This window comes from Echinops telfairi, unplaced genomic scaffold, assembly GCF_000313985.2.
Source record: "Echinops telfairi isolate 266 unplaced genomic scaffold, ASM31398v2 ScPeMD7_7475;HRSCAF=8513, whole genome shotgun sequence".
NCBI lineage: Eukaryota > Metazoa > Chordata > Mammalia > Afrosoricida > Tenrecidae > Echinops > Echinops telfairi.
In genome coordinates, this window is record NW_022111379.1 from 10,185,865 (window position 1) to 10,208,780 (window position 22,916).

The 22,916-nt window shown below is 55.9% G+C and overlaps 3 protein-coding genes across 11 annotated transcripts in view; 1 reads left to right on the plus strand and 2 right to left on the minus strand.

The window, feature by feature from the left end:
- The window catches only part of NEIL1 (nei like DNA glycosylase 1), a 5,631-nt gene extending 3,264 nt beyond the window's left edge, over nt 1–2,367 (plus strand). For 4 of the 6 annotated variants that reach the window (XM_045285712.1, XM_045285709.1, XM_045285707.1 and 1 more), the window contains 7 exons: nt 124–243; nt 325–388; nt 639–738; nt 1,097–1,224; nt 1,472–1,499; nt 1,852–1,990; nt 2,102–2,367. In XM_045285712.1, coding sequence (XP_045141647.1) covers nt 124–243; nt 325–388; nt 639–738; nt 1,097–1,224; nt 1,472–1,499; nt 1,852–1,990; nt 2,102–2,255 — 733 coding nt within the window. In that variant the 3' untranslated portion in view covers nt 2,256–2,367. Of the gene's footprint in view, nt 1–123; nt 244–324; nt 389–638; nt 739–1,096; nt 1,225–1,471; nt 1,500–1,659; nt 1,722–1,851; nt 1,991–2,101 lie in introns of all 6 variants that reach the window. The other 2 variants (XM_004712046.2, XM_045285710.1) reach the window with 1 other exon arrangement.
- A 310-nt stretch (nt 2,368–2,677) lies between these two features.
- On the minus strand, nt 2,678–13,303 carry MAN2C1 (mannosidase alpha class 2C member 1). 4 transcript variants are annotated; one of them, XM_004712047.4, is made up of 26 exons: nt 13,203–13,303; nt 12,864–12,989; nt 12,400–12,523; nt 10,297–10,367; nt 8,785–8,962; nt 8,322–8,511; nt 7,400–7,506; nt 7,180–7,290; nt 6,926–7,018; nt 6,700–6,816; nt 6,508–6,603; nt 6,281–6,426; nt 5,865–5,988; nt 5,538–5,659; nt 5,368–5,453; nt 5,140–5,295; nt 4,932–5,029; nt 4,691–4,785; nt 4,378–4,482; nt 4,134–4,290; nt 3,898–4,041; nt 3,542–3,651; nt 3,370–3,449; nt 3,145–3,293; nt 2,952–3,061; nt 2,678–2,859 (listed from the first exon to the last, which is right to left on the minus strand). In XM_004712047.4, the coding sequence occupies exons 1-26, from the start codon at nt 13,301–13,303 to the stop codon at nt 2,733–2,735; spliced, it is 3,123 nt and encodes a 1,040-aa protein (XP_004712104.1). In that variant the 3' UTR covers nt 2,678–2,732. The 4 variants fall into 4 exon arrangements, with proteins under 4 accessions (XP_004712104.1, XP_045141639.1, XP_045141640.1 ...); XM_045285704.1 differs by having other exon boundaries at nt 4,691–4,811; nt 4,932–5,042; XM_045285705.1 differs by lacking the exons at nt 6,508–6,603; nt 6,700–6,816 and having other exon boundaries at nt 4,691–4,811; nt 4,932–5,042.
- A 1,360-nt stretch (nt 13,304–14,663) lies between these two features.
- SIN3A (SIN3 transcription regulator family member A) overlaps nt 14,664–22,916 on the minus strand; it is a 63,828-nt gene continuing 55,575 nt past the window's right edge. Inside the window, exons 16-20 of the mRNA XM_004712048.2 lie at nt 21,852–22,025; nt 19,668–19,760; nt 18,957–19,051; nt 18,281–18,488; nt 14,664–16,521 (exon numbers count right to left, since the gene is read on the minus strand). Of these exons, the coding sequence (XP_004712105.1) occupies nt 16,291–16,521; nt 18,281–18,488; nt 18,957–19,051; nt 19,668–19,760; nt 21,852–22,025 (801 nt within the window). The 3' untranslated portion in view covers nt 14,664–16,290. The remainder of the gene's footprint in view (nt 16,522–18,280; nt 18,489–18,956; nt 19,052–19,667; nt 19,761–21,851; nt 22,026–22,916) is intronic.

The window sequence follows — 22,916 nt, forward strand, 5'->3', positions numbered from 1 at the left end:
GTCATCTCTCATCACACTGCCCGCCCGAGTTGCAGCTGGAATCAGTAGTGTGGCTTGCTTGCTCCTGCTGGCGCGAGCACCGGGGAGAACCAGAGACCAGAGCAGGGCTGGGTGTCCCCTCAGGGAGAACGTGCTGCAGCACCTGGAGGACAAGATCTTTGACCGGCCCATCTGCGAGGCCCTCCTGGACCAGAGGTTCTTCAATGGCATTGGCAACTACCTTCGGGCCGAGATCCTGCACCGGTCAGTGGGGTGGGCCCTGGGCACGGGCTAGGGTGTGCCCACAGCCCCCTGCTCAATGTGGCTCCGTTTCCCACCCTTCAGGCTGAAGATACCCCCCTTTGAGAAGGCCCGCACAGTGATGGAGGCCCTGAAGCAGCGAAGGCCGGTGGGTACAGCGAGGCCTGGACACAAGTGTGCTGGCCCAGGCGTGTCAGCACGTAGGCCGCCAGGGGAGGGGCCACGTTGGTGCCTCCAGCTTTGCTTTGCCGTGACCACCTGTGACCTCAGGCCGGTGGGCGCTTTCTAAGATCTGGGCGTTGTGCACCCCTTTGCTCTGTGTGTGTGACAAAGTGTCCCTCAGGTTGTGGGGGAGCAGCTCTGCCCACGCTGAGAGCCTGGCCCTGCCCCTGCTTCAGAGCCCAGAGCTGACACTGAGCAAGAAGATCAAGGACAAGCTGCAGAACCCGGACCTGCTGGAACTGTGCCACTCTGTGCCCAAGGAAGTGGTCCAGCTGGGTGAGGCCTGGGCAGGGCAAGGATGGCCAATTGCATTGGTCTGGGCATATACTCTGTGTGGGCACTGGCTGCCTTGACCGGGGCCCAGTTCCCTGCTGGGAAGCGGGAAGCTGTAGTCTCAGTGGTTACAAGTGGACGGGACCGCCCCACTTCTCAGGTGTGGGTACCCTCCAAACAGCCCTACTCCAGGATGGGGGACGTTACAGCCTCGAGTCACACAGCTGGGAGAGGGAGAGCCTCTGAGCCTGGCTCTGCGCATCAGCGTGTAGCTGAGGCTTGGGCCAGGCTTGCCCGGCTCCCCTTCTTCCCAGGCTGGGAGTCTGCTCCCTGAGCTCCGCCTGGGTTCTCTGTCCCACAGGGGGCAAAGGCTACGGGGCGGAGAGTGGGGAGCAGGACTTCGCCGCCTTTCGAGCCTGGCTGCGATGCTACAGCGTTCCAGGCATGCGCTCCCTGCGTGACAGGCATGGCCGTACCATCTGGTTCCAGGTGGGGCCCCACTGCTCACAGTGGTAGACCGGCTCCAGGGAATCTGATGGGGTGAGGGGTAGAGACCTGGGGGCACAGCAGGGCGGGAGCTGGGGTCTCTCCCTGGAGGGGCTACTGAGAGGTTGAGTTCCCACTGGTGGAGGGCAGAAGGCCTTGCCCCTTGCAGATGTCACAGGGCTGCCCTGCGAGGGTCCCCAGGCCTCCAGCACCGCCCAGTGACTCCTGAATTCCCTCCATTCCATATTAGGGGGACCCTGGACCGCTTGTGCCCAAAGGTAAGCTGCCCTTACGAATGTACAGGGCTCAGAGTGGGACACCTGCCATGACCACCCTTCTCCATGCCCACCTGCATGCAGCCCTGGAGCGGCTGGGACAGAGGGGCTAGAGGAAGGGAGCTGGGGCCCTCAGCCTCTGACCAGCATGGGTGTCCTGCAGGGCATAAGGCTCGTGCCAAGAAACCCAGGGAAACCCAGCCGGACACTGAGGACGGAAAGGAGGTGTGCCCCTCGTCTGCCTGCTCCCCTGCACTCTCTCCGGCATGCTTGCTGACAAAGGGGAGGCGGATGCCCCTTAACCAACCTCAGAACTCCTTTCTGAGCTGCCCGGGGACCTGTTTTCTCTACTCAGGACCCTCCACCTCCAAGCCAGACCCCTTCCAAGGCACGAAGAGCACAGAGAACCCTTCCCAAGCAGCCTGCACCCCAGGACCTGGAAGCTCCCACTGCCCCCAAGAGGACAAGGAGGGCCATGCAACCAGCAGCCTCAGGTGGACTTCCTCAGCACTCACCTCTGGGAGGGAGGCTCTCCCCCAGGAGAGGGTGGGATGGCCATGGGATGGATGGTCTGAACTGCCCATCTCACTGCCCACCCCCACCAGGCCCACGCCGCAGAGGCCGCAGAGTGCAGAGGACCAGGCCCGAGCCCGGAGAGCAGCAGGGCACCTCAGCTTCTTAGCAGGAGCCCCCTTGCTTTGGGTCTCCCCTCCCTGCTGCCTAGCCCTGGATCTGGCTGGGGCCTGTCCGGCTTCTTAGAAGCTGGGCACTGCACAAGGGTGATGTTTTGAACTGCACCCTCACTCTCCCCATTCTTAAGCCTCCGTGAAAACGTGGTTTTTAAAGATAAGTAAAGTTAAACTTCCAGGAACTTCTTGAGCTGCCTTGTTAGCCCTGACCATGGAGGCCACCTCCTTAACAGAGGGAACCTAACCCTGCTCCCCTTCCAATCCTGGACTCCTCAGTGTCCACACCCGACTAGCAGAACCCACCTTCCTGGCCTCTTCCCTGCTCCCAACACTGGTGCGGCACTGCCATCTCCTGGTCTGTAACCTGTCGTCGCTGCAACCCCGAAGCTGCCCTCCCAGCCACACTTTGGCCATGTCCCTACCCTTCATGCTAGGGCCAAGCCCTTCTCCTTCACACTCCAGGGCGGGCCAGGGCGCAGGGCTGCCAGCAGGGCCGTGGTAGCAGGTTTATTGTAGGGAGCACAGAGGGAGGTCCCCCTCGCGGGGTTCAGTCCATGGGGGGCTGCAGCACCAGCAGCAGGGACTGCACTTGGAAGGGAGAGAAGGTGAGCTTCAGGCGGTTGTTGCTCAGGGCCAGGTGGCCGGCTGGGTCCCGCTTCTCCAGGAGGTCGCAGCTGGAGAACAACAGGAGGGGCTATGAGGCCGCCCTTGCCCCTCTCAAAGGGCCGGCCTCCAGCCCCCGCTCCCCGGTCGGTGCCCCACTCACAGGGCTGCCTCCTGAACTGGCAGCGCCGTCTGCAGCCAGCAGTCCACGTGGCTGCCGTGCGCCTCGTACAGCCTCAGCACCAGCGTGCGGCTCCGGGGAGTGGCCTCAGCCTGGGGTGGGGTGGGGTAAAGGCTGTGATGGGCGGATCGTGCACAGGCTTTACCCCACCCCAGGCTGAGGCCACTCCCCGTGCCTGCTTGACCGTCTCCAGGATGACCGCGGGCGTGGACAGCGAGAAGGCGCTCCAGGGGGCCGCCGGGGCCGGGCCGGGGGCTGGCAGCGCCAGCAGGGGAAAGTTGAGGTTGTAGGCAGCGCGGATGACGCCCGCATCCTGGAAGGAGCCTGGGGTGCGAGCAGAAAATGGGGGTCGGGAGGTGTGGCTGCTGGGACCCACCCGCGGACACAGCCCCGCACTCACCCTTGTGCGGCATCAGGGCGTAGGTGAACTCGTGGCGTCCCATGTCAGCCGTGGCGTCGGGGGCCTTCGGGGCTCTCAAGCTGGGGCGGCAGATGGGGGTGGGAAGAGGTTGCAGCGGCTGGGGCTCCGGTGGGGGCAGCCCGCCCGGGTGCGGGGGAGGGCCCCCACTCACAGCGAGAGGCTGAGGGTGTTGCCCCGCACCGAGGCGCCGTACTTGGAGTCGTTGAGCAGCGCCAGCCCGAAGCCGCACTCGGACAGGTCCATCCAGCGGTGGGCCCACACCTGGCGGGCAGACCCCCCCGCGCTGTCATGGCCAGTGTCCTTCAGCATCTCACTGCGGGGGGTGGGGGAGACGCGAGCGAGGGCCCCTGGGAACCTCGCCCACCCCGCGTTCTGCATCTGTGGTACGGGGATTGACCGGGCACACCCACCGCGGAGCGTGAGCATTAAAAAGTCCGCATGAGTGCGGTCAATCCCTCCTCCTCCTCCTTCCCACCGTCACCATCCACACAGTCCGGCCAGTCACACCTCAAAGCGAGCCCAGTCCCAGGAGGTGTTGTAGTGGGTGGGCCGCTGCAGGTGGCCAAACTGGATCTCATAGGTGGCCTGTGGGCTGCGAACACGGGCAGGGAACTCCACCTTCAGGAACTTGTGGTTCTCCTGCCAGTGCACCTGCAGGTGGGGGAGGGTGGGGACCTGTGAAGCCTAGTGCGTGCCACCTCCCACCAGCCGCCTGAAGACCCCGCCCCCTGCCTGGCTAATACCTCGGTGTGGAAGCGGACATAGGGACACCCAATGTCCAGCACCACCTCCTGGCTGAGCCGGCTGTGGGGGCTGAGCTGTAGCAGGAACCAGGCACTGCCCTGCAGGCCCCCCTCTGTGCCCACTGCCAGGGTCCCCGGCTGGCCCAGCACGGGCTTCCTGTGGGACAGGGTGGGAGGTACTGAGTCAGGGAGGGCTGGGAGTCCTGGTCAGCTGGTGGCCCCAACCCTGCTGCCCGGCCCGCACCGTGTCTCCAGGTGGTAGTCCATGACGTCCCACGCATCCCAGTACAGGGGCACATCGTCAAAGAGGACAAACTGGTTCCCCACGGCACCCTCAGCGATGGCCTCCCTGGAAGGACACAGGGACTGGCTTACCCCTGGCTGACCTGGCTCTCCCTGCTGCGAGGGGCAGAGCAAGAGGCCTCCCTGCTTGACCTGCCTCTGTGCGTGGGGCCCAGCCCGGGGCCAAGGGCGGAGCTGCTGTGGCAGGGCTGTGGCCAGGAGATGGGGGCGGAGTCTGCCCAGCATTGGGAAGGGCAAGGGAAGCTGGCACCTACCTGCCAGAGGCTAGCAGGACCAGGGACGTCAGGCGGCCAGTCGGGTCCAGCCTCACTCGGATGATGCTGTTGTCCAGAGTCACAGAACCGTCCGTCTTGGTGGGAGAGGCTGAGACTAAGCCTGCAGGGGCTTCTCACAACCAGCCCAGCCCACCTTTCCCACAGGCCGGGGCTCAAAGGCCCATGTCATTGGGGAGCAGACCAGCCAGCCCCCACCTAATGGGGTCCTGCAGGGACTCACCTCCTGCACTACGACCACAGGTTGCTGGGGCAGCAGGGGCTGCTGGGAAGTAGGAGTGGGAGCAGGAGCGAAGCCCATGCTGGGCACCGTCACCAGTGCTGGAGGGGAGACCTGGGGTCAGTGCAGCCGCCTGGACCTTCCTGGAGCCTTGCTCAGGGCAGTGAGAGGTGCCCCCCCACCCCTAAGCCCCCACCTTCCTGGCACCTACCTAGGCTGTGGGCCCCGCCGGCCCGGGGCAGGGCCAGCACTTCGGTGCGAGTCCAGGGCAGGGTATTGACGAGGAGGAGGCCCTCCGGACCTGGCTCCCCGGCACACAGGGCTGCCGCGGCAGTGCTGAGCAGGCTGCTGCCCTGGGAGCGGATGTCTGCGAAGAGACTGGCTGGTCGGGTCGGGCTGTGGGTCTGGGTTGATCTCCTAGGGTCCCTCCCAGCCTCACCTTCGTAGTGGCTCATGGCATCTTCCACCACCAGCTGGATGCAGCTTCCGGGCACCACATCATGGAACTGATTCAGAAGCAGGAGCCTGCAGAGGCAAGAGCAGGGGGGTAGCACCGACGTCCTGGGAGGGCGGCCGATAGGGCAGCAGGGCAGGGCAGGGTGCACTGACCTCCAGAGGCGCCGCAGCTGCTCGGCGGGGTACAGGAAGTGCGTGCTGTGAGCCAGGGCCAGGCTGCTCAGCAGCTCCACATCATGCAGGACCCTCTCGCACTCCCGATTCCCCTTCTTGACCTGGGTCAGCGAGGGAGAAGCCAGTCTGGGGGCACCTCCCAACAGCCAACATGGCTTCCCAGAGCTTCCTGGAGAAAGCCTCTGGGGGAGAACTCAAGGCCCCTCAGCCCCAGCTCCTCCAAGATCCTGCAGCCCAGGGTACACAAGCCTCTTCCCCGGCCCCACGGCCCACCCTGTGCCCAGCCGGCTTGGCGCCTGCCCTGACCTGCGCGTGGGTGGTGTAGGTGCCGTTGTGCAGCTCCAAGAAGAGCTCCCCGACCCACGTGCACAGCTGCCCGGCGTCGCTCTCCAGCGCAGAGAAGAGTCGGCCCGGAGAAGACAGCTGTACTCTGAGGAGGCATGGGCCTATTCTCCCTCTCCCTCAGCACACACCTACAACCCGGCCCCAGCAGAGGAGCTCCCAGGTCTGGGCCCCTGGGCAGCAGTGGCTTTCCCGGGGGCTCATGCCCCTGTCCCCCACCTTTGGCTTTGGCTCCCATGCCACCCACGGTGGAAGTTTGGAGGCCCAGGTATGGAGCAGGACTTGGTCCCATGGGAGGGTTGGGATCGGTCCGTGAGCAGGAGGAAGGGCTGGAGGCAGGACCCAAGGGGCAGCCCGTGTGAACTGCTGTCCAGGCTGACCTGGGCAGCCCGTCTGTGTTGCACAGGCGCTTCAAACGGTCCACCATGGTCTGGGTGGGGCCACCACCCCCGTCCCCAAAGCCGAAGAGGAAGGCACTGTGGTTGGTCCGCCCCTTGTCCCGGTTGTTGCTCACTGTCTTTAGCACCTGGTCAGGTAGAGACAGGCCAATGTAGTCTGCCCAGGATGGGCACAGCCCTCTTCAACCTGGTCAATGGATGCCCCTTACCTCCTCCACGCTGCCCTGCATCCCGTAGGAGTCGCCTGGTGGGAAGTGGGCCAGCACACGGGAGCCGTCCAGCCCCTCCCAAAAGAAGGTGTGGTGCTGCCCCAGCAGGGAGGACAGAGGCCAGGGTCAGAGCTGGCCCTTCCTGACCCCGTCCTGCCCCTGCCCACGGGTACCCAGGCCATGCCTGCGCACCGGGAAGGTGTTCACCAGGTTCCAGCTCAGCTTCTGAGTCAGGAAACGCCTGATGCCGAAGCCACGCATGATCTGGGGGAGCTGTGCTGAGTAGCCAAATGTGTCTGGCAGCCAGAACTGTGGGGAGAGGGGCTCTGGGGGACTGGGGGATGGGAGCAGGGCTCTGGGGGCGGGGGCAGCTTCCTTCAGCCCTTCTGCACACCACTGCGCCCACATGCAGGCCTACCTCAGAGCACACCTTCCCAAACTCCTGCAGAAAGAAGTTCTGGCCCTGTAGGAACTGCCTCACCATGGACTCCCCGCTGGGGAGGTTCCCGTCCTGGCAGCAGGGGTGGGGGTGGGGGGGTGTCAGAGCCGAGAGAAGCATATCTGCCCGCCCCACTGTCTGTTCGCCCCGTGGGGTCCGTGCGGAACACCCCACCCCCTTGGTGTCCCAGATCCCGAGGGGCTACTGAGGGGAGAACAGGGAGCAGCACTCACCATCTCCACCCAGGTGCCCCCCACGGGCACAAACTGCCCCCGGCAGGCGCACTCCTGCAGCCGGGTGTACAGGCCAGGGTAGTGGCTCTTCACCCACTCCAGCTGCTGCGCCTGTGGGCCAGAGGGAGCCAGCGCTGGGGCAGGAGGGGTGGCCTGCTCCGCATCTGGGGCAGGCGAGAGGCTGAGGGCGAGGAGCGTTCCAGGCCCCAGGCCGGCTGACCTGGGAGCACGCGAAGACGAAGGCGGGGTTCTGCTCCATGAGCTGCACCGCGGTCACCCAGCTGCGGGCACACTTCCGCACGGTCTCCTTGAAGGGCCAAAGCCAGGCTAGACAAGGGGGGTGGGGGTGGGCAACACAGGAAGGCCCCGAGCTCTGAGCTCTAGCCCCCACCCGTTCCTGCAGGCACCCCAGCCAGCCCTGGATCTGCTGTGCCAGGCCCGCATGCGTTGCAGACTGGTGGCACCGTGCTGAGCTGTTACCTTAACCCCCTCCTGTAATGGGGAGGCAAGGACAGGGATGGGGGCGCAGGGCTACCGGCTCAACACAGCTCAGGAATTGGAGGCCCAGGCACCCCCAGAGAAGAAAGACCCTGTGAGGTCGCCTGTGAGGTCGCAGCAATCTACCCCCACCCCATCCCTTCCTGCTGCCTGCACATTGATGCATTGTCCAGGGACAGGGGCAGGGCACTGCAAGAGGGAGCCGCCTGGGTCGGTCATCCTGTGGGAGGCCCTGTGGCCTCTCTGGACCCCTCAGCCAGCCTCCTCCTGGCTGGCCATGCCGGCCGACCCCCGTCTTGGCACCGCAGAGAAAGCTCTTGGGCGAAGGCTCAGAATCAGCACCGTGGGGAGCTTGTTAAACATGTGCATTTCCCTGGACACTCTTGGATACACGCTCATTAGATCAAAACCGAACTCGATCCCCGGCCCACTGGAGAGCTCCCCCTATGTTTGAGCCCCCATCTCAATGAACCCCGTATCATTCTGCCTTTAAAAGGCTCTCTGGCATCGCCCCGTCCTCCACCACCCACTGCAGCTGCCTGACGGCGACCCCTGGTCTCTGTCACCCTACCCTCCGGGTCGTCTGGCACAGGCTCTCGTGAATGTCAGAGCTCGTTGCCAGTGTCCCCAACCTGCGGCCCTACCTGTATCAATGTGGCAGTGTCCGATGGCGTGGATAGTGTGCTGGCTGTCACCTCCACGCTGCCCAAAGAACCTGGAGGCCAAGACCTCGGCCGCTGGGAAAGTCTCGGGCCGGGCAGGGTCGCACACGTTCACCATCTGGTTGGCCGTGTGCAGGGCCTGGAAGCTGCGCTGCTCATCTTGCCCGAGGCCCTGTGGTGGGGTTCCACCTTTACTCCCCCTCCCGAGCCCTTGAGCAGCTGGAGCCTTGGAAATCAGGCCCTAGCTGATCTCCCTCCCGGGGGTTCGTTCTTCCAGACCAACCTCTGAGCCTTTGCCCCCATTGCCCCCCACCTCCCCCGGCTGTCCGACCCTGCTCTCTGCGCGTAGGGAAACCTCTGCACACTGGGACAGGCAGGAAGAACTTTCTGGTTTGGATTCTGAGTCCTAGAACAGGGCTCTGGGTGCTGGGGGTGAGCCCGGTACCTTGGCAATACCCAGCAGCAGCTCCAGGTCCAGCAGGAGCCTGTAGGCGGCTTGGTGGAATACGGCCAGATCTGCCCGCGTCAGCTCAAACATCTTCTCAGGATCCGGGGCTGCGATCATGCTCCCCTTCCCGGCCCCCAGGAGCCCATTGCAGGCCACTTCCACATAGAGGGTTAGGCTACGAGGGTGAGAGGTGGCCTGAGGCTACAAGGGACCAGCCAAGACCCTGGGGGCTGCAGGAGAGCGAGCCACTGACTGCCAGGATTTGCTGCCCGGAGAAACACGTGAGAGAGAAGGTCAGTGGACCGTGGTGGAAAGGCCAGACCAAACCCATGTCCTGCTGGGAGTCGTCGGGGCCAATCAGTAGCCACATTTGGAACTGCTGCCCTGCCCTGCTCTTTAGCCTTTTGTTGCCAAAGCTGACTTAGCAAAGCACCGCCCAAGTCTGGCGGCACAGCAGAGCGTCCGTGGTTGGCACCCACCACAGGAGAAAGGCGGGGGGCAGCCTGGAAGACCTGGGCCGGTTCTCCTCGGTCCTGTAGGCTCACTGAGTCAGAATCCACTGGCAGCGGTTCTTGTGGCCTTTGACACTTCCTGCGTCCTAAAGGTGTGTTTGGGCCACCTGCCCAAAGATCACCAGGGCTCAGGCCCACCAGCCACTGCAGGGCAGGCAGCATAGGGCTTATGCTTGATGTGCTCAACAAGGGCACAGGCAGAAGCATGACTTCTTTAGTGAAGCACCCCCGCCCACCACGACCACCACCACGCGCCTCTCCTCAGGGTGCTGAGGCCCAAATGAATCTCCCAGTATTCTCGTCAGAGCCCTCCTGTTCCACAGTGACACAGTGTCTACCACTGTGCTGTCAGGGGCCAGGGGCACACAACCGTGCAATGACCAAGAGGACCTTTTGTGGTGCAGCCAGACACCCAGTTAATAAGGAATGACACAGCCGATGGGAAGTATCAAGCTAACACCATCTCAACCAGTAAAATCCAGGCGTGGAAGAAACCCCGCCAGGCTGGAGGGGGTGCTCACGGTGGCCACACGCGCAGTGAGCGGGATAAGGGGAGCGACTTTCTCTGCACTCTTCTGCATTGACCACAAGCAGCCAGACGACCTTTTCCTGGTGGGCCGGGTGCAAGGAGGTGGATGCAGAGGGTAGGATTCAGCGACAAAAGGAGCCACCTCAGGGGCAGGAAGGGGGATCACACTACCCATGAGAGACAAGCGAGCAGTGGAGCGCATCCTTTGGACCCCAGATTCCGATGCACTGAGCCTCCTTGATCCAGGAGATGGCCGCAGCAACGAACACTCGAACACTCGTGGGGAAGCAGAGTGCGGCGGGCGGGGCATTGATGTTTGACCCGCTGCAGCTGGAGGGAGGGGCGTGTCTGACCTCGGCCTCCCAGGACTGGGCAAACTAGATGATAGTATTTGAGGATGGCTGCGCTGGAGGGGTGAGGGAGTGGGGTCTCTGAGATCTGGCCCACAGGACACAGAGGATCACTCACCTCCGGGGGTCTCCTTCCCCAAGCTTGTCAGCCAGGACATAGCTGGTCTTCTCCCCCTCTTTGGTCAAACCCTGGTGGGGAGTGGAGGAGGGTTTTGGCATAAGATGAACCCTCAGTCCAAGGAGGCCAGTTCCCTCCACCCAGTCCCAGTTTTGGGTATCTTCCTCCCCCCCACCACCCCACCAGCACCACCCCCAAGGAAGAGCCAAGACTGACAAATCAGGAATCGAGTTGATGGCAGCGGTTTGGGTAGCAGGTGCCCCCTGCTGGCAGTCAATGCCACGCTGACCACATGACACCTGCTTGTAGCAGTTTAAAAAACAAACAAACCCCCCCCCCCCATCTTATTGGGTGTCCTGGGTAGGAGGTCTAGATTCCAGTATGTGGATCCGCAAAGTGTCTGCACTCCTAAGTAAACAGCTCAAAGGGAGCTGCATGAATTCAGGGCCAGGCTTGCCTCACTCTCAACCACACCCCCACTGCGTGATTGGGCCTAACGGAAGACACCTGCTGAACACAGAAGACTCTGCTCTCTTTCAGCACAAGAACCAGAGCCGTAAGCTGTGTCTGATGAGAAATGCCAAGTGGTGAGAAAGTTAAGCTTGAAGGTTGGTCTAGCAGGGAACGGCAGCTGTATGGATTTGGGCAAGTAAACTATCCTCTATACACTTGTGCTTCTTAATCTGTAAATTGACTTAAAGACTGCCAGGTTCTCAGGATTAAGCCGCACATGGTTGGCTGTATACACAAAGCACACTACTTCTATGTAGAGCAGCGGTTCTCAGCCTTCCTAATGCCGCGACCCTTCCATACCTCATCTTGTGGTGACCCCCCCACCCTAACTTTATTTTCATCACTACTTCATAACTCTCATTTTGCTACTGTTAGGAATCATAATGTAAATATTTGATAGGCAGGATGTATTTTCATTGTTACAAATTGAACATAATTAAAGCATAGTGATGAATCACAAAAACAATATGTAATTGTATATTGTGAAATATTTATTTCTAGTTACAAATAAATTTTGTCTTGAAGCATGATGTAGCATGGGAAACAGTATGTGGGCGTATCTGCACCTGGGCGGACCCACCTGGAGACAGCTAGAGGAGCGGTGTCTCGGTTCCTAAGACCATGGGAAATAAGTGTTTTCAGATGGTCTTAGGTGACCCCTGTGAAAGGGTCGTTTGACCCCCAAAGGGGTCGTGACATTAATTAGGGGAAAAGTCCAAAACCAAACTCACTACCATCTGGCTGGTTCAGATTCACGGTAACTCACTGGACAGGGTAGAACCGCCTCTTTGGGTTTCTGAGGCTGTAAATCTTTGCCAAAAACAAACAAACAAACAAACAAACAAAAATACCAACTCACTGCCATCAAGAGATTTCCATTCATGGGGACCCTATATGGCAGGGTATAACTGCCCCTATAGGTTTCTGAGACAGTAACTGTTTAGAGGAGTGGAAAGCCTCGTCTTTCTCCAGTGGAGCACCTGATGGTTTTGATCTGCTGGCTTTGTGGTTAACAGCCTGGCTCGTCATCCTACTGAGCAGGTGGTGGGTTTGAACTGCTGACCTTGCAGTTAGCAACTCAACTATAACCCACTATGCCACCAGGGTGCCTTACATTGAGAAGTTCTTAAAAATGTCACTTGATACCAGCCAGGGCTGTTTGAGAAAGGTCTCTTACAAGTATGTAGTCTATGCAAAACAAAAACAAATGCAAAAAGAAAAAAAGAAATGTTTGTTAAAAGCTGGAAAGTGATATGGTCTGCAGTCACTTGCTTGGCACCTAGGAGAGGGAGATAAACGGAGCTGCTGTAACGATGATGATCAGTATACTTGATTAATAATGGCATTTAAGTCCGATTGGGAAGGTGGTCGACTTCATGCACTGTTGGTGTGGTATGAATTACATGGAGATCACGACCTCCCACTCAACGGCCATGTGGTGGAATCAGTCATAGGGGTGCTCAAGCAGCAACTGCCCCAGCCCTGAAATTCGGACACTGCCCAGCAGGCAGGGTCACTCAACTGTGGCTTCTCCAGAGACCGGGGTTAATAATATGTGGTCTTAGCTGCTCTTAAGACAGGGCTCCTCACCTGGACAGGTTCTCCGTCACGCCACACCAGGCCTTCACCATTACTTTCCCAGCGAAGGTGAACTTCCTGCCCCACCCATGCCTCTGGGATGGTCAGCTCCACCCGGAACCAACAGGTCCACCATCTACAAGAGAGCGCGCCAAGACAGGCTTAGAAGTCAAAGCTGTCTCCCTGTCGGGTTGACACACTTCCTTCGACTTCCGATCTTCTTCAAGCCACCTGCATTTAAAAAAAGACCAGGTGCTCTGGGTTCTGGTGCAACGGAGGCAGCAAGGACCTGAGATCGCTCTTTCGAAAGATGTCAGGAGGAAAAGCAAGACATCACCTCCTTGAAGACGCCGAGGGAGCGGGGAGCTGTTTCCAGAAGAGGGTGCTGCTCTGTCTCCTTCTGAAGGGCTGGGACCCCAAGCAAAGGATGGGGGAGTCGCCCTATCCGTCCCGCCCACCCTCTGGGCATTACCCACGTGGGTCCGAAGCGCTCGCCGACCTGCGCCGGGCGGAAGTGCTGCTGGATGGCCTGCTGGTAGGGAAGTCTCTCGGGTGTCAGGAAGCAGGCGAGCGCGGCCACGGGGCAGCTGTCCCTGTAGAGTCTGTGCGAGGGGGGCCGGTGAGCGCGCGCGCGCGCGCTCGGAGCCGCCGCCTTCCCGCCCGCGGGCCGGCCAGCAGTTGAGGACTCGCGTCCGCGGCCCCCCCCTCCGGGGCTCGGCCCAGTGCCCAGCGGGCACTTTACCCCGCGGCCCCGGTGGCGGTAGTTTGCGTTCCCCCCAGGAAGGGGAGAGCAGGCGCGCGGGCTGGGGGCGCACCTGCCGCGGAGGTTGCAGTCGGTGAAATACAGCGGCGACACGAACTTCTCCACCCGCTCCAGCGTGGTGCGCCAGTGCTTGAGAGCCGGCGCCGCCGCCATCGCCGTGCTCTCCCCGGAAGGCCCGGGGCGCGGCGGCGCGGCCGACGGCCTGCACGGAAAGGTTCCGGAGGCCGACGAGCGCCTTCCAGCCCGGGCAGCTTTCCTTGGGACACCAACGAATCCCGGAAGCCCAGCCGCTCCTAACTTTGAACTTGGGCGGGGAGGAGGCGGTGGCCGCAAGGTAAAGGCTCTGGCTTCGGGGCTAGTTGCTCGTTATCGTTTAAAACGGGAAGCTGGAAGTTCAGGCCCCCGACAGTGGACCTGGGGCCCATTCAGCACTCTGGGGGAGCCTGGCTGCTCCAGCAGCCAAGGGGAACCTCCGCCCCACCGCAGCCCAGCCCTGGTGCTGCCAGGGGACGAGTGCTCGCCAGCTAACCAGACTTGGCAAATAATCTCGGCTTTCTCGATTGCACGCTGTTTTATTGCTCATCGCCAGAAACTCTAGGTTTTGACTTGAGAAGGCACATCGGTCACAGAATTCGGGATCCCAATAGAATGCATTTTACAGGAGCGCTGACGAACGCAACGCTGGGCAGTACGGTGGTCCACGGGCAGCTTTTGTTCCTCTGGGACTTGCCCAGGAGTCCTTGTTTACAACCATTCGAGAGAAACATGCACACCACCAGCCCTGGTAATTTCAAGGTAAATACTGACCAAATCAAGGGCACATTTCAAATGCAAACCACATGGGCAGGTGACTTCACAGAATTCAAAATGTGCAGGCAAGGAGCTCTGCTACAATACAGGCAGGGTGTAGAGCTTGGAGCTCAGTCTGGTTGTAGGAGGGGTGAACTGCTCCCTGCGGAACCCCTGGTTGCAGGAGGCCCCCCTTTCTATTGGTTACACTGGCAGGATGGGGTACTCTTCACTGGCCTTGTCGCAAGAAGACCCACTGGTAGGGGTTCTAGACATGGCATCCCAGGGGAATCACTACTGGTGCTGTCTTGGCCAGCCCCCAACAACTTCCCAGGTCAACATAATACTAGAAGGCTGAGAGGTGGGCAGTTGAGTGATTGCTGGGAAAACTTGGAAGATTAGCACTCCTTACTCCATCCCTGTTGGTAACCTCCCACCTGGCTGGGTCTCTTTGTCACCAGACGCTCTTGGGGTTAGTCTCCTGTCTGCTTACGTGAGAACAAAAAACCCTCAAGCCTGTAGAGCCGGCCGCAGGTTTTCAGAGTCCAGGGGCATAGCATACATTATATGGGCGGTGGGGAGACTTTGCTGGAGAAAGATTTGTGTGGCAGTCTGCTCCCAGAGAGTTACAGCTTTGGAAACCCTACAGGGAAGAGGGGCGGGGGGAGTTCTACTCTTGTCTATAGGGTCAACTGAGCATTGGAATCAACTTGAAGGCAGTGGGTGTGGTTTGGGATTTTTTAATTAAAAAGCAAACAAAAAAACACAACACTGTTAGTGACTATACAACTCCGACTCAGGCAATGGTTGCTGGAGAAACGTCCACCAGAGCCCTGGGAAGGGTTCCAGCAGGTCTGTGTTGAGAAAGTCCAGGCTGAGCACATTAAAACCCTCAGTGTTTGTGTGAAATATCTGCCCGTCTAGAGTCATGTCGTTAAAAATAGAGATCTCATTTGCAGTTAGCTAATGAAATGTATCAAACCTCCCATTTATAGCACACACCTTTTACACACTTGTTTCAAATACTGGTTTGGTATTTAAGATGTTCACTCCTACTCTCAGTGATAAGAAAAAATATATAGAAATACAAACTATGTATAGCTCGACAACTCACCCAAATATAAAGGATTTTCCCAACAGTTGAACAAAGGGATTGAGGGGGTAGGAGTACTAAAAGAATGAAGTATGCCGTTTTAAAAATCTGGAATCTCTTGATTTGGGTGAGTCCAAGTAACTGTTAACTATAATTTAAAGCAAAAATCCTGCCTTGACCCTGGGCTGAGAAGAGGAAGCCCAAATCCTTGCTTCCCAGTCGTTCTCTGGCGAGGACAAGGGACTTGGGCTGAGAATGTATTCCTTAAGAACCAAGCTTTATTTATTTACATTAAAAAAAAAGTTGGGGTGAGAGGGACAAAGACAAATTTTACACAAAAGTACTACAACGGTAACTCCCTTTGGTAAAAAGTGTGATAAATGTCTTGTACATCTGTTCATAGGTACTAAATCTGAAGCCACATAGTACTATGGTACACAAGAAGCTAGAGCAGTTATGCTAGCACATCAAAGCATATTTCTTTTAATAAAAAATTGACAGTATGTACAGTATTTACAAAAAAAAGTTAAAAGTGTGTGTGCGTGCACACGCATGTCAGTGTGTAAAGCTGGTGCTGGCACTAGGGTAGACTAGTGGACAAGCAGGTACAAAACAGTTCCACGGGAGCGGAAAAGGACTGATGGGAACTTGAGGTTGAGAACCAGAGATAGAAGGGTGGGCAGCAAAGGATTCATCAGAAATCAAATCCACAAGATGATCAACCTCAAAGCCCAAAATGCGGGTCCCAGATAAAACCTAGTGGGGGACCTACATCTGAGTGGCGGGGGTGGGATATTAAAAATCCAGTTTTGTTTTGTCTTTCCTATTGGGGGGAAGGGGCGGGAGCTGTGACCATCAGTGACAATCCATCTAAGCCTTAAGTCCTTCCCGTCTGTTTTGTGAATGCACTCCCGTGGGTTCCCTCACTGAAGGTCAGGCCACGGGAGACTCCGTCTTCACCCGCTGGTGTCTGCAAGCCAGCGGCAGGTCTGTGCTTGCACAGTGCTATCCTTCTTCCCTCCAGGGCAGCCAGTGGCCCAAACCCCTTAGGAAAAGTTCCAACTCCAACATTAAGGTATCCATGTTCCTTATAGGCAGCCTACTGGGTACCAGGTTGCACCAGCCACACACGTCAGGTGGCCATGTCCCAGAGGCCCAGTGAGGCTTGAAAGGCATCTTCCTTGTTTCTCCAGCGCACTCGAGGGCACGTGCCCCCCCCCACACGCTCCCCCCTCAGGTTTCTGCTGTAGCTGTGCAGTTACGGGGCTTTGAACACTGTGCCGTATTTGACACGATACTTGTTGATGCTCACAAAATGCAGAGTCTCTGTGTCACACGTGGTGGTGCAGGGCACCAGGCCCTCCAGCCCCTCACCCATGAGCCACTTGCTGGTCTCTGCTGCCATTTCCCGGGGCACGTGCTCCTTGGTCCATTGATCTACCCAGGCCTGGAACCGCTGGTGGAGCCGCTTGCTTACCCGCTCATGGGACTGCAGAACAGAAGAAAGAAAAACTTGAGCAAAGAGCCCGGCACAAAGCCCCCTTTTCTGCTAAAGGAGCACAGGGCAGAGGTGGGCTCGTCTCGGCTACCACGGGAGTTACAGCAAAGGGCAACTGAGAGGACACAAGGAGCCTCGGCTGGTGTTACTTCTGTCAGTGCAGCCACCCACTTCTAGGTGGGAGAGTGCAAAGACCCCCAAACAAGAAAAACCGCACCAGCTGCTGCCATGCTGACTCCTAGGAGACCAGCTGCCGATCTTCAGTCACTTCCTTCTCCCAGGAACTGCTGGTGCGGTTTGGATCATGACCTTTGGGCTGGCAGCTAAGCACTTTAACCATGGCACCCCCAGGGCTCACTCAAGTGCATGGAAAGGGCATCACCACCCACTCTCCCTTTCATGTTAGTGCCGCCCCCTGCCCAGCAGAATGCCAGGCCCGACAGATCTTCAATGGATGTTGGTGTCCCCACCGATACATCCAGTCCACATTGGTGTCCACATATAACAGGGGAGGGGACACAAAGATGACCAGGTGAGGGTTCCATTCCCTCAAAGGATACGAATCAGAAACCCCACACCCCACCATAGAGCTGATGCACGCAACACCCTGAGAAGTACACTGCCAAGCCCACCCACCATCTCGCTTGAACCCTGTGCAGTCCTCTCACACTCACCTAGTTCAGAATTCAGTGTCTGTCCCCCAAGCCTGGTAACTTCGTATCAGCAAATGTACTCCCCCCCACACACTACCCACTCCCTAAAGCAAAAGCTGTAACAGACCTGGGCATCACCTTCAGTGTCATTCTCCTAACCCTCACCCCAACTGCTGACAACTCTGTGTTAACCACGGTTCCATGGCCACCCTGACAGCCCAGGGCACTCAACAAGAGCAGCTTTGTGAACGCACTCTGCTCTTCAACACTGAACCCCAAGTTCTAGCCACTCTTCTGACAGTAGTCCACTGAGCATCTAGCACAAAGGCCGAAACGAGCCTCTGCCGCCTCTCCATCCTAACTGACCCTGGTTTCCCTGTTAACCTACTCCTCAGTTAATGACCCCCCCAAAACCTGTCCTGTGCACTGATACACATCTGGCAACAATGAATGCTGAGAGGGGATGTTACGATGGTCAAGGCTGGGTGTCAGCTTGGCTGGGCCATGGTTCTCAGTGTGAGGCAGCCATGCTTCGTGATGATAAAACAACCCCAGCTCCACAATGTCTGAACAACACTGCTCAGACACGTCCAGCCGCCCCACTTGCTGTTTCTTTTGCCTGGAAAGCACCTCTGCCAGCTGTTCAGAGCCTGGCTTCTTGCCCTCATTCAGGCCCCTGGCATCACCTCCTCAGAGCCTTCTCTCCTAAGAAAGCTGGGCCCACATGCCAGGCACCCTAGGTCGTTTCACCTGGGCAGTTTCCTTGCTTAGTGCTTCTTACATGACCTGTTAGCTCTTTTTAGTATTCGTAGTCCCAGGGCCCAACACAATGCCTGACATGCAACTGCCCCAGGAAGGGTTCACAAGTAAGATACAATGGGAGAACAGGCCCAGTTCATGCAAACAACCAGTCCAACTAGAGATGTAAATTCTGGGAGTAGCTATACCACAAGGTAAATTTACCTGCTGACCAAAAAATTCTCAGCTCCAAGAACACTTTTCATGAAAGAAGAGAAACACTCAAAAGGATTCTGGGGTGGGTCTGGGCCTGGCTGGGGAGGGAGACACACAGAGAAATCCCAGTTGGTGGGTCTCACCTGGTGTGCCCGGAGCAGGGCGGTCCTTCGATACATGTAGTCCTCGGACTTGATCACATACACCATCTTGTAGGAATTGAGCTTGAACCTGCACTCCAGCTTGTCCAGGCTCTCCACGTTCTCCATGGTCTTCTTACTGTTGCCGTCCTTCCCCTCCTTCTCCTGCTGTTCTCGGCCACGCTGACACTTGCGAATGCGCCGCAGATTCCTAAAGAGCAGGATGAGACCCGGCCCAGCTGCAGACCCCATGACTCCCCGTTCCCATGACCCTGCGCCTCCACAGTACGTGTCACATTTCAGTCGGACACACACTGTCCCAGGGCTTCCTTAATTAAAGACACTTCATCACAGACACTCATAAAGTAGACCCTCCTAGTCAGTCTTGTCTTAATTCTCCAAATCCCATTTGAGGTGGCCGAAGTCTCCACTGTTAGCCCTTTGTCTATTTACACATGCACTCACCAGCTGCAAGTGTTTTGAGACACCCACCTCCCCCTGAAAAATGGGATCATACGATGTGTTCTATGATGCTTAGACACACACACTCCAGGTAAAGCCACACAAACCTTGAATGAGCTAGCACCCTTAGAAGAGCAAATGAATCAAGAGAGCTGAAAATCCAAGTGCCATGTAACTGCCCATTCCTCAACTGCACGCGTGCGCAATGGTCACTCACCTTGGGAGAAACACTGGTTTCTGTGCCAGATGCTCACGGAGCTCAGGAGAGGTAGTATCAGAGTTCATGTAACGCTCCACGTAGTCTGACCAGCGCTAGGGTTACAGACACAAAATGGGGATAGGTGAGGCGGAAAAACAAAAAACCAGACTCTGGCTTCTTCAGGTGGCCCAAACAAATCTTATGACCAAAATGCCAAAATCGATGTATTTCAAAAACACAAAATCCCTGTCTGTCATGGCTTTGTTCTTGCTTGTTATTAGCAGAGATGAACAATTTCATCACTAGATAGCAAGTCCTAAGGCATCTCCTCTTCTCAGAAGCCTCAATGAGTAGAAGCTAACAAGCTTTCTTTCCCCACAGTGAGCTTCTATTTAAAAACAAAGCAGTACAGTGGCAAATATTTGACAATCACAATCAGTCTCTTTCACATTAAAATCTGAATTTCTGGCATATCTTAAAGGCGGGGGTGGGGAGGGATTCAATCACTATATTCCCCTAAGCAAGCCTTCCTCTCTATCCCCCAACATCACATCTTCAGCCCGAGCCTCATTTACATGACCCAGCAGATCCGACTCTGAAAGCACTGTGCCCTGTCTACTCTGAGGTCAGCAATGCCTGGCTTCACCTAGGCCAGTAAAAAGGGTGCCGTAGCCTTCCAGGAGAGGGGTGGCTGGGCAGAGACTGCTCGGCCCAATCTGCCTGCCCTACCTCTGCTTCCACAGGGTCATCCGAGTTCTCCTCTTCCGTGTCCAGAAGCTCAATAGTCAACTGAACCTTGTCTTGGCTCTGGATGAACACAAGCTGTGAATAAAACCACGGTGTTAAATAGAAGAACAGTCTAATTTCTGGAGGGGCAAGTTTTTCTTTCTTACAACTGAAGAGATGAGGGGGAGAAACACACTCAAGACCATGAGAGGCCAGTGCCAAAAAAGCCCAAAGTTCAACCCATCTTGCAACCAGCAAAATAAAACGCAGAGGCTCCCCCATCTCCCAGATGGATGAAAATAAGCATGCTTTAAAGAACAAGTCATTTGTTCATCAGAAAGGGCAGAGACAGGGGGCTTCCTGAAAAAGTGGAAGGAAAAGACAGAATATTCCGGGGAACTTGCAGAAGTCCCTCTCTATAGCCATAACCATAAAATGTCAATGCTTGCTCACTTTTCTTAAATGTAATGCATAAGAGACAATTAAGTCTATAGTCTAGCAAAAAAAGGTATGCCATTACTATGTGGAAAACAACAGCCACTGTGGGTGCACCATGGTAAAGACTACACGTAATATTAAACATGGTCGGGACAAGGACCTAAAAATACAAACACTTTTTAAGATTGACTGCAGTGCCGTCAATTGCATTTGAAACCAGAAATTCTAGTATGGCTAATGTTTGTGTGATTTACAAAATACATATTTAAAAGCAACACATGGGCAGAGGCAAAAGTCGGCCGTATTTTACATAAAATAACTCAAAATGATCGTGACCACACACGACTCTCCATCTCAGAGCTGAGAGACTAGCAATGCGTTCACCCTGCGGCTCCTTGCTGCTGAGACGGCAGGCAGGAGGGCAAGACGGGACTTTCTGAAGGGCTGTCTGAATTCCACCTGCTATGTCAAACACTGTAAAAGACAAAAACCACTCAGGAGGCTCAGCTTTTCTCGTCCCTAAGCCTTTGCTGCTATTACTCTGTTAATTACTCTTATGTGCAGGTAATAATATTCATCCCTTCAGAGCCCTTTAGCTATCCGTACGATTCAATTACACGGTAACTCACTGTGGTGGGCACTACAAGTTCACTCAGCGGAAAATGAAATACACCGTGAACTCCAATCAAGCATGTGAAGATTTAAAACTATGTAGAGTTTAGGAAATATCTTCTGGGTTGGAAATCCCTTAGTGACTGATACTTGAAGGTCAGGTTTGAGACTGATGTAGAAAACTCATTTCCAGTTCTCTGGTTCTAAATTAGAAAAAGGCACAAGTGATGAGTTCCTCACGGAAGAACTTGATGAAAACGTAGATCATTAGGGCACATGGAACATACCCGGGGAGGTACTCAGCTTAGGGTTCTGCTCTGCCAACGACAGATCTTGCTCTGAGGCACCTACCCCTGTTCTTAACATGTAAATACACACAGGCTCTGTTCATTGTGCCCATTTATTACACAGCTGCAATCAGGGGACACACACTTTTGTAGAGTTCCATTTCAGCATTTTTACAATGAATAATTTCTATTGATTACAAATATGCCACCCGGTAGTTACAATATAGGCTGCCATCTATTCAGTTCCATGTTGGGTTGGACAGCTAGGCTGTTGGTATTTGCTTTTCTAATCAACTAGAAAGACCCTGAAGATTCAATAATATAAGTATGATTCTTTATAAAATAATAGCACTAAACCAAAAGCCAAACCCACTATCGCCGAGTCAATTCAGAGGCACTGCTCCGCGAGTTCTCGATCGAGGCTGACATCTTGAGGGGAGCAGACGGCCACAGCTTTCCCCGGGAGAGGCTGGTGGCTCCAAACCATAACCCCTTCCATCAGCCACCCAGCTCTTAAGCCCCACTGTACCACCAGCACACCTTTTAAAGTATTAAATAGCTATTAAAAAGCATCATAATATGAAATAACGTTTAGAGAAAAAAGAACACAAATTTTTAAAAAACCATAAAACTGTTTTGTTCAAGGCGAGGTGGGGGGCGGGGGCGGGGGCGCGGGTGGTCCATGGGGACCGTGCCATCCACCATGCTGAATTTTTGGCATTTCCTCGATGGGCTCATTAGGAACTCACTGAGTTCCAGAGTGGTCTTGCTGGGTCAAAGCAGCCTGGTTTTTGACTCATGAGTGACCAGCCCAAGTCTAACTACTTACACTGGCACCTGCAGTTCTCACCTTAAAGCAATTCTCATCAGACATGAGCTGCTCGGCCTTCCTCTGATATGTTGACTCCAGAAGGTTCCTTGAAGTCTGTGTGCTCAGCTGGCCTCCAGTGGCCCCGTTACTGTTCTCTGACAGGTAAAGGTCTGTCACCTGCACACAGATCTCATCGCTCACAATGTGCTGCAGCTGAAGTAAGGCAAGGGACAATCGTCAGTGAAGAACAACATATCTAAGCACCGGCTCCAAAAAGTTTGTGGAAACATCCCACTAACTTTCTTTCCATTTTTCCATCAACTTTTTGAAGTCCTCTTCCTATTGGACAGTCACCCTGCCTTTGAATGTTCCAGTTACTCAGAATGGGGCTGGAAATTCTACAGAATTACAAACACAAAACAGCTATTTTATTTTCTTGGACAAAACCTATGCCAAGATCTTCAACTCTCATCACTAGTCCTTGAGTAAAATATCCACATCTACTTAGAGACAAAAAAGCAGAGGTAACTAAAGTTAATGCACTTATTTAAAGGAAAATCAGAAATGTTCACAAAGTCCCAGTTGTGTGCTGGGACGCCAGGAACTCTGCTTTTTCAGAATCTCATTGGATCCTCACGGCTACCTGGGGAAGGAGGTAGCCCCCCTGGGTGGGTCTTTAGAAAGCCAATCTTATATGTGTTTGATGCCTAAGGACGAGAAGCTGGGCCTTAGAAAACCTCAGCTCTATTTTCACCTCTGAACAAGGCTTGAAACGCATCAGATGTCCATGTCCCCACGGCCTTCTGTTGGAGGAGGGCAGTTGGTGCAATATTCAAGCTTCCTGACTCCTAGTCCTGGTCCGCTTTCCATTTTACTTTAAAATAACCACTTTACTTCTCATAACCACTAAGGCATCCAATTTTAGGTGCATACATTTCTTTTTGAAATGCTAGTAACTATGACGATGACTTATTTTTAACATTTAAAAAAAATCTTAAAATGACAAGGATCTCTATTTGTACATCATTGGACATAGTGCACGGTCAGAAGGGCGATTCGATGGTGGTGGAGAAGACTAGTGTCTAGATGATGATCAGTCCACAC

Coding starts and splice junctions, on each gene's coding strand:
- MAN2C1 (XM_045285704.1), bottom strand. CDS start 13,303: ATGGCGGCGGCGCCGGCTCTCAAGCACTGGCGCACCACGCTGGAGCGG. Junction 5,296..5,367: donor TGCCATGAGCCACTACGAAG/GTGAGGCTGGGA, acceptor GTCTCTTCGCAG/ACATCCGCTCCCAGGGCAGC. Junction 4,042..4,133: donor ATGTCCGCTTCCACACCGAG/GTATTAGCCAGG, acceptor CCCCACCTGCAG/GTGCACTGGCAGGAGAACCA.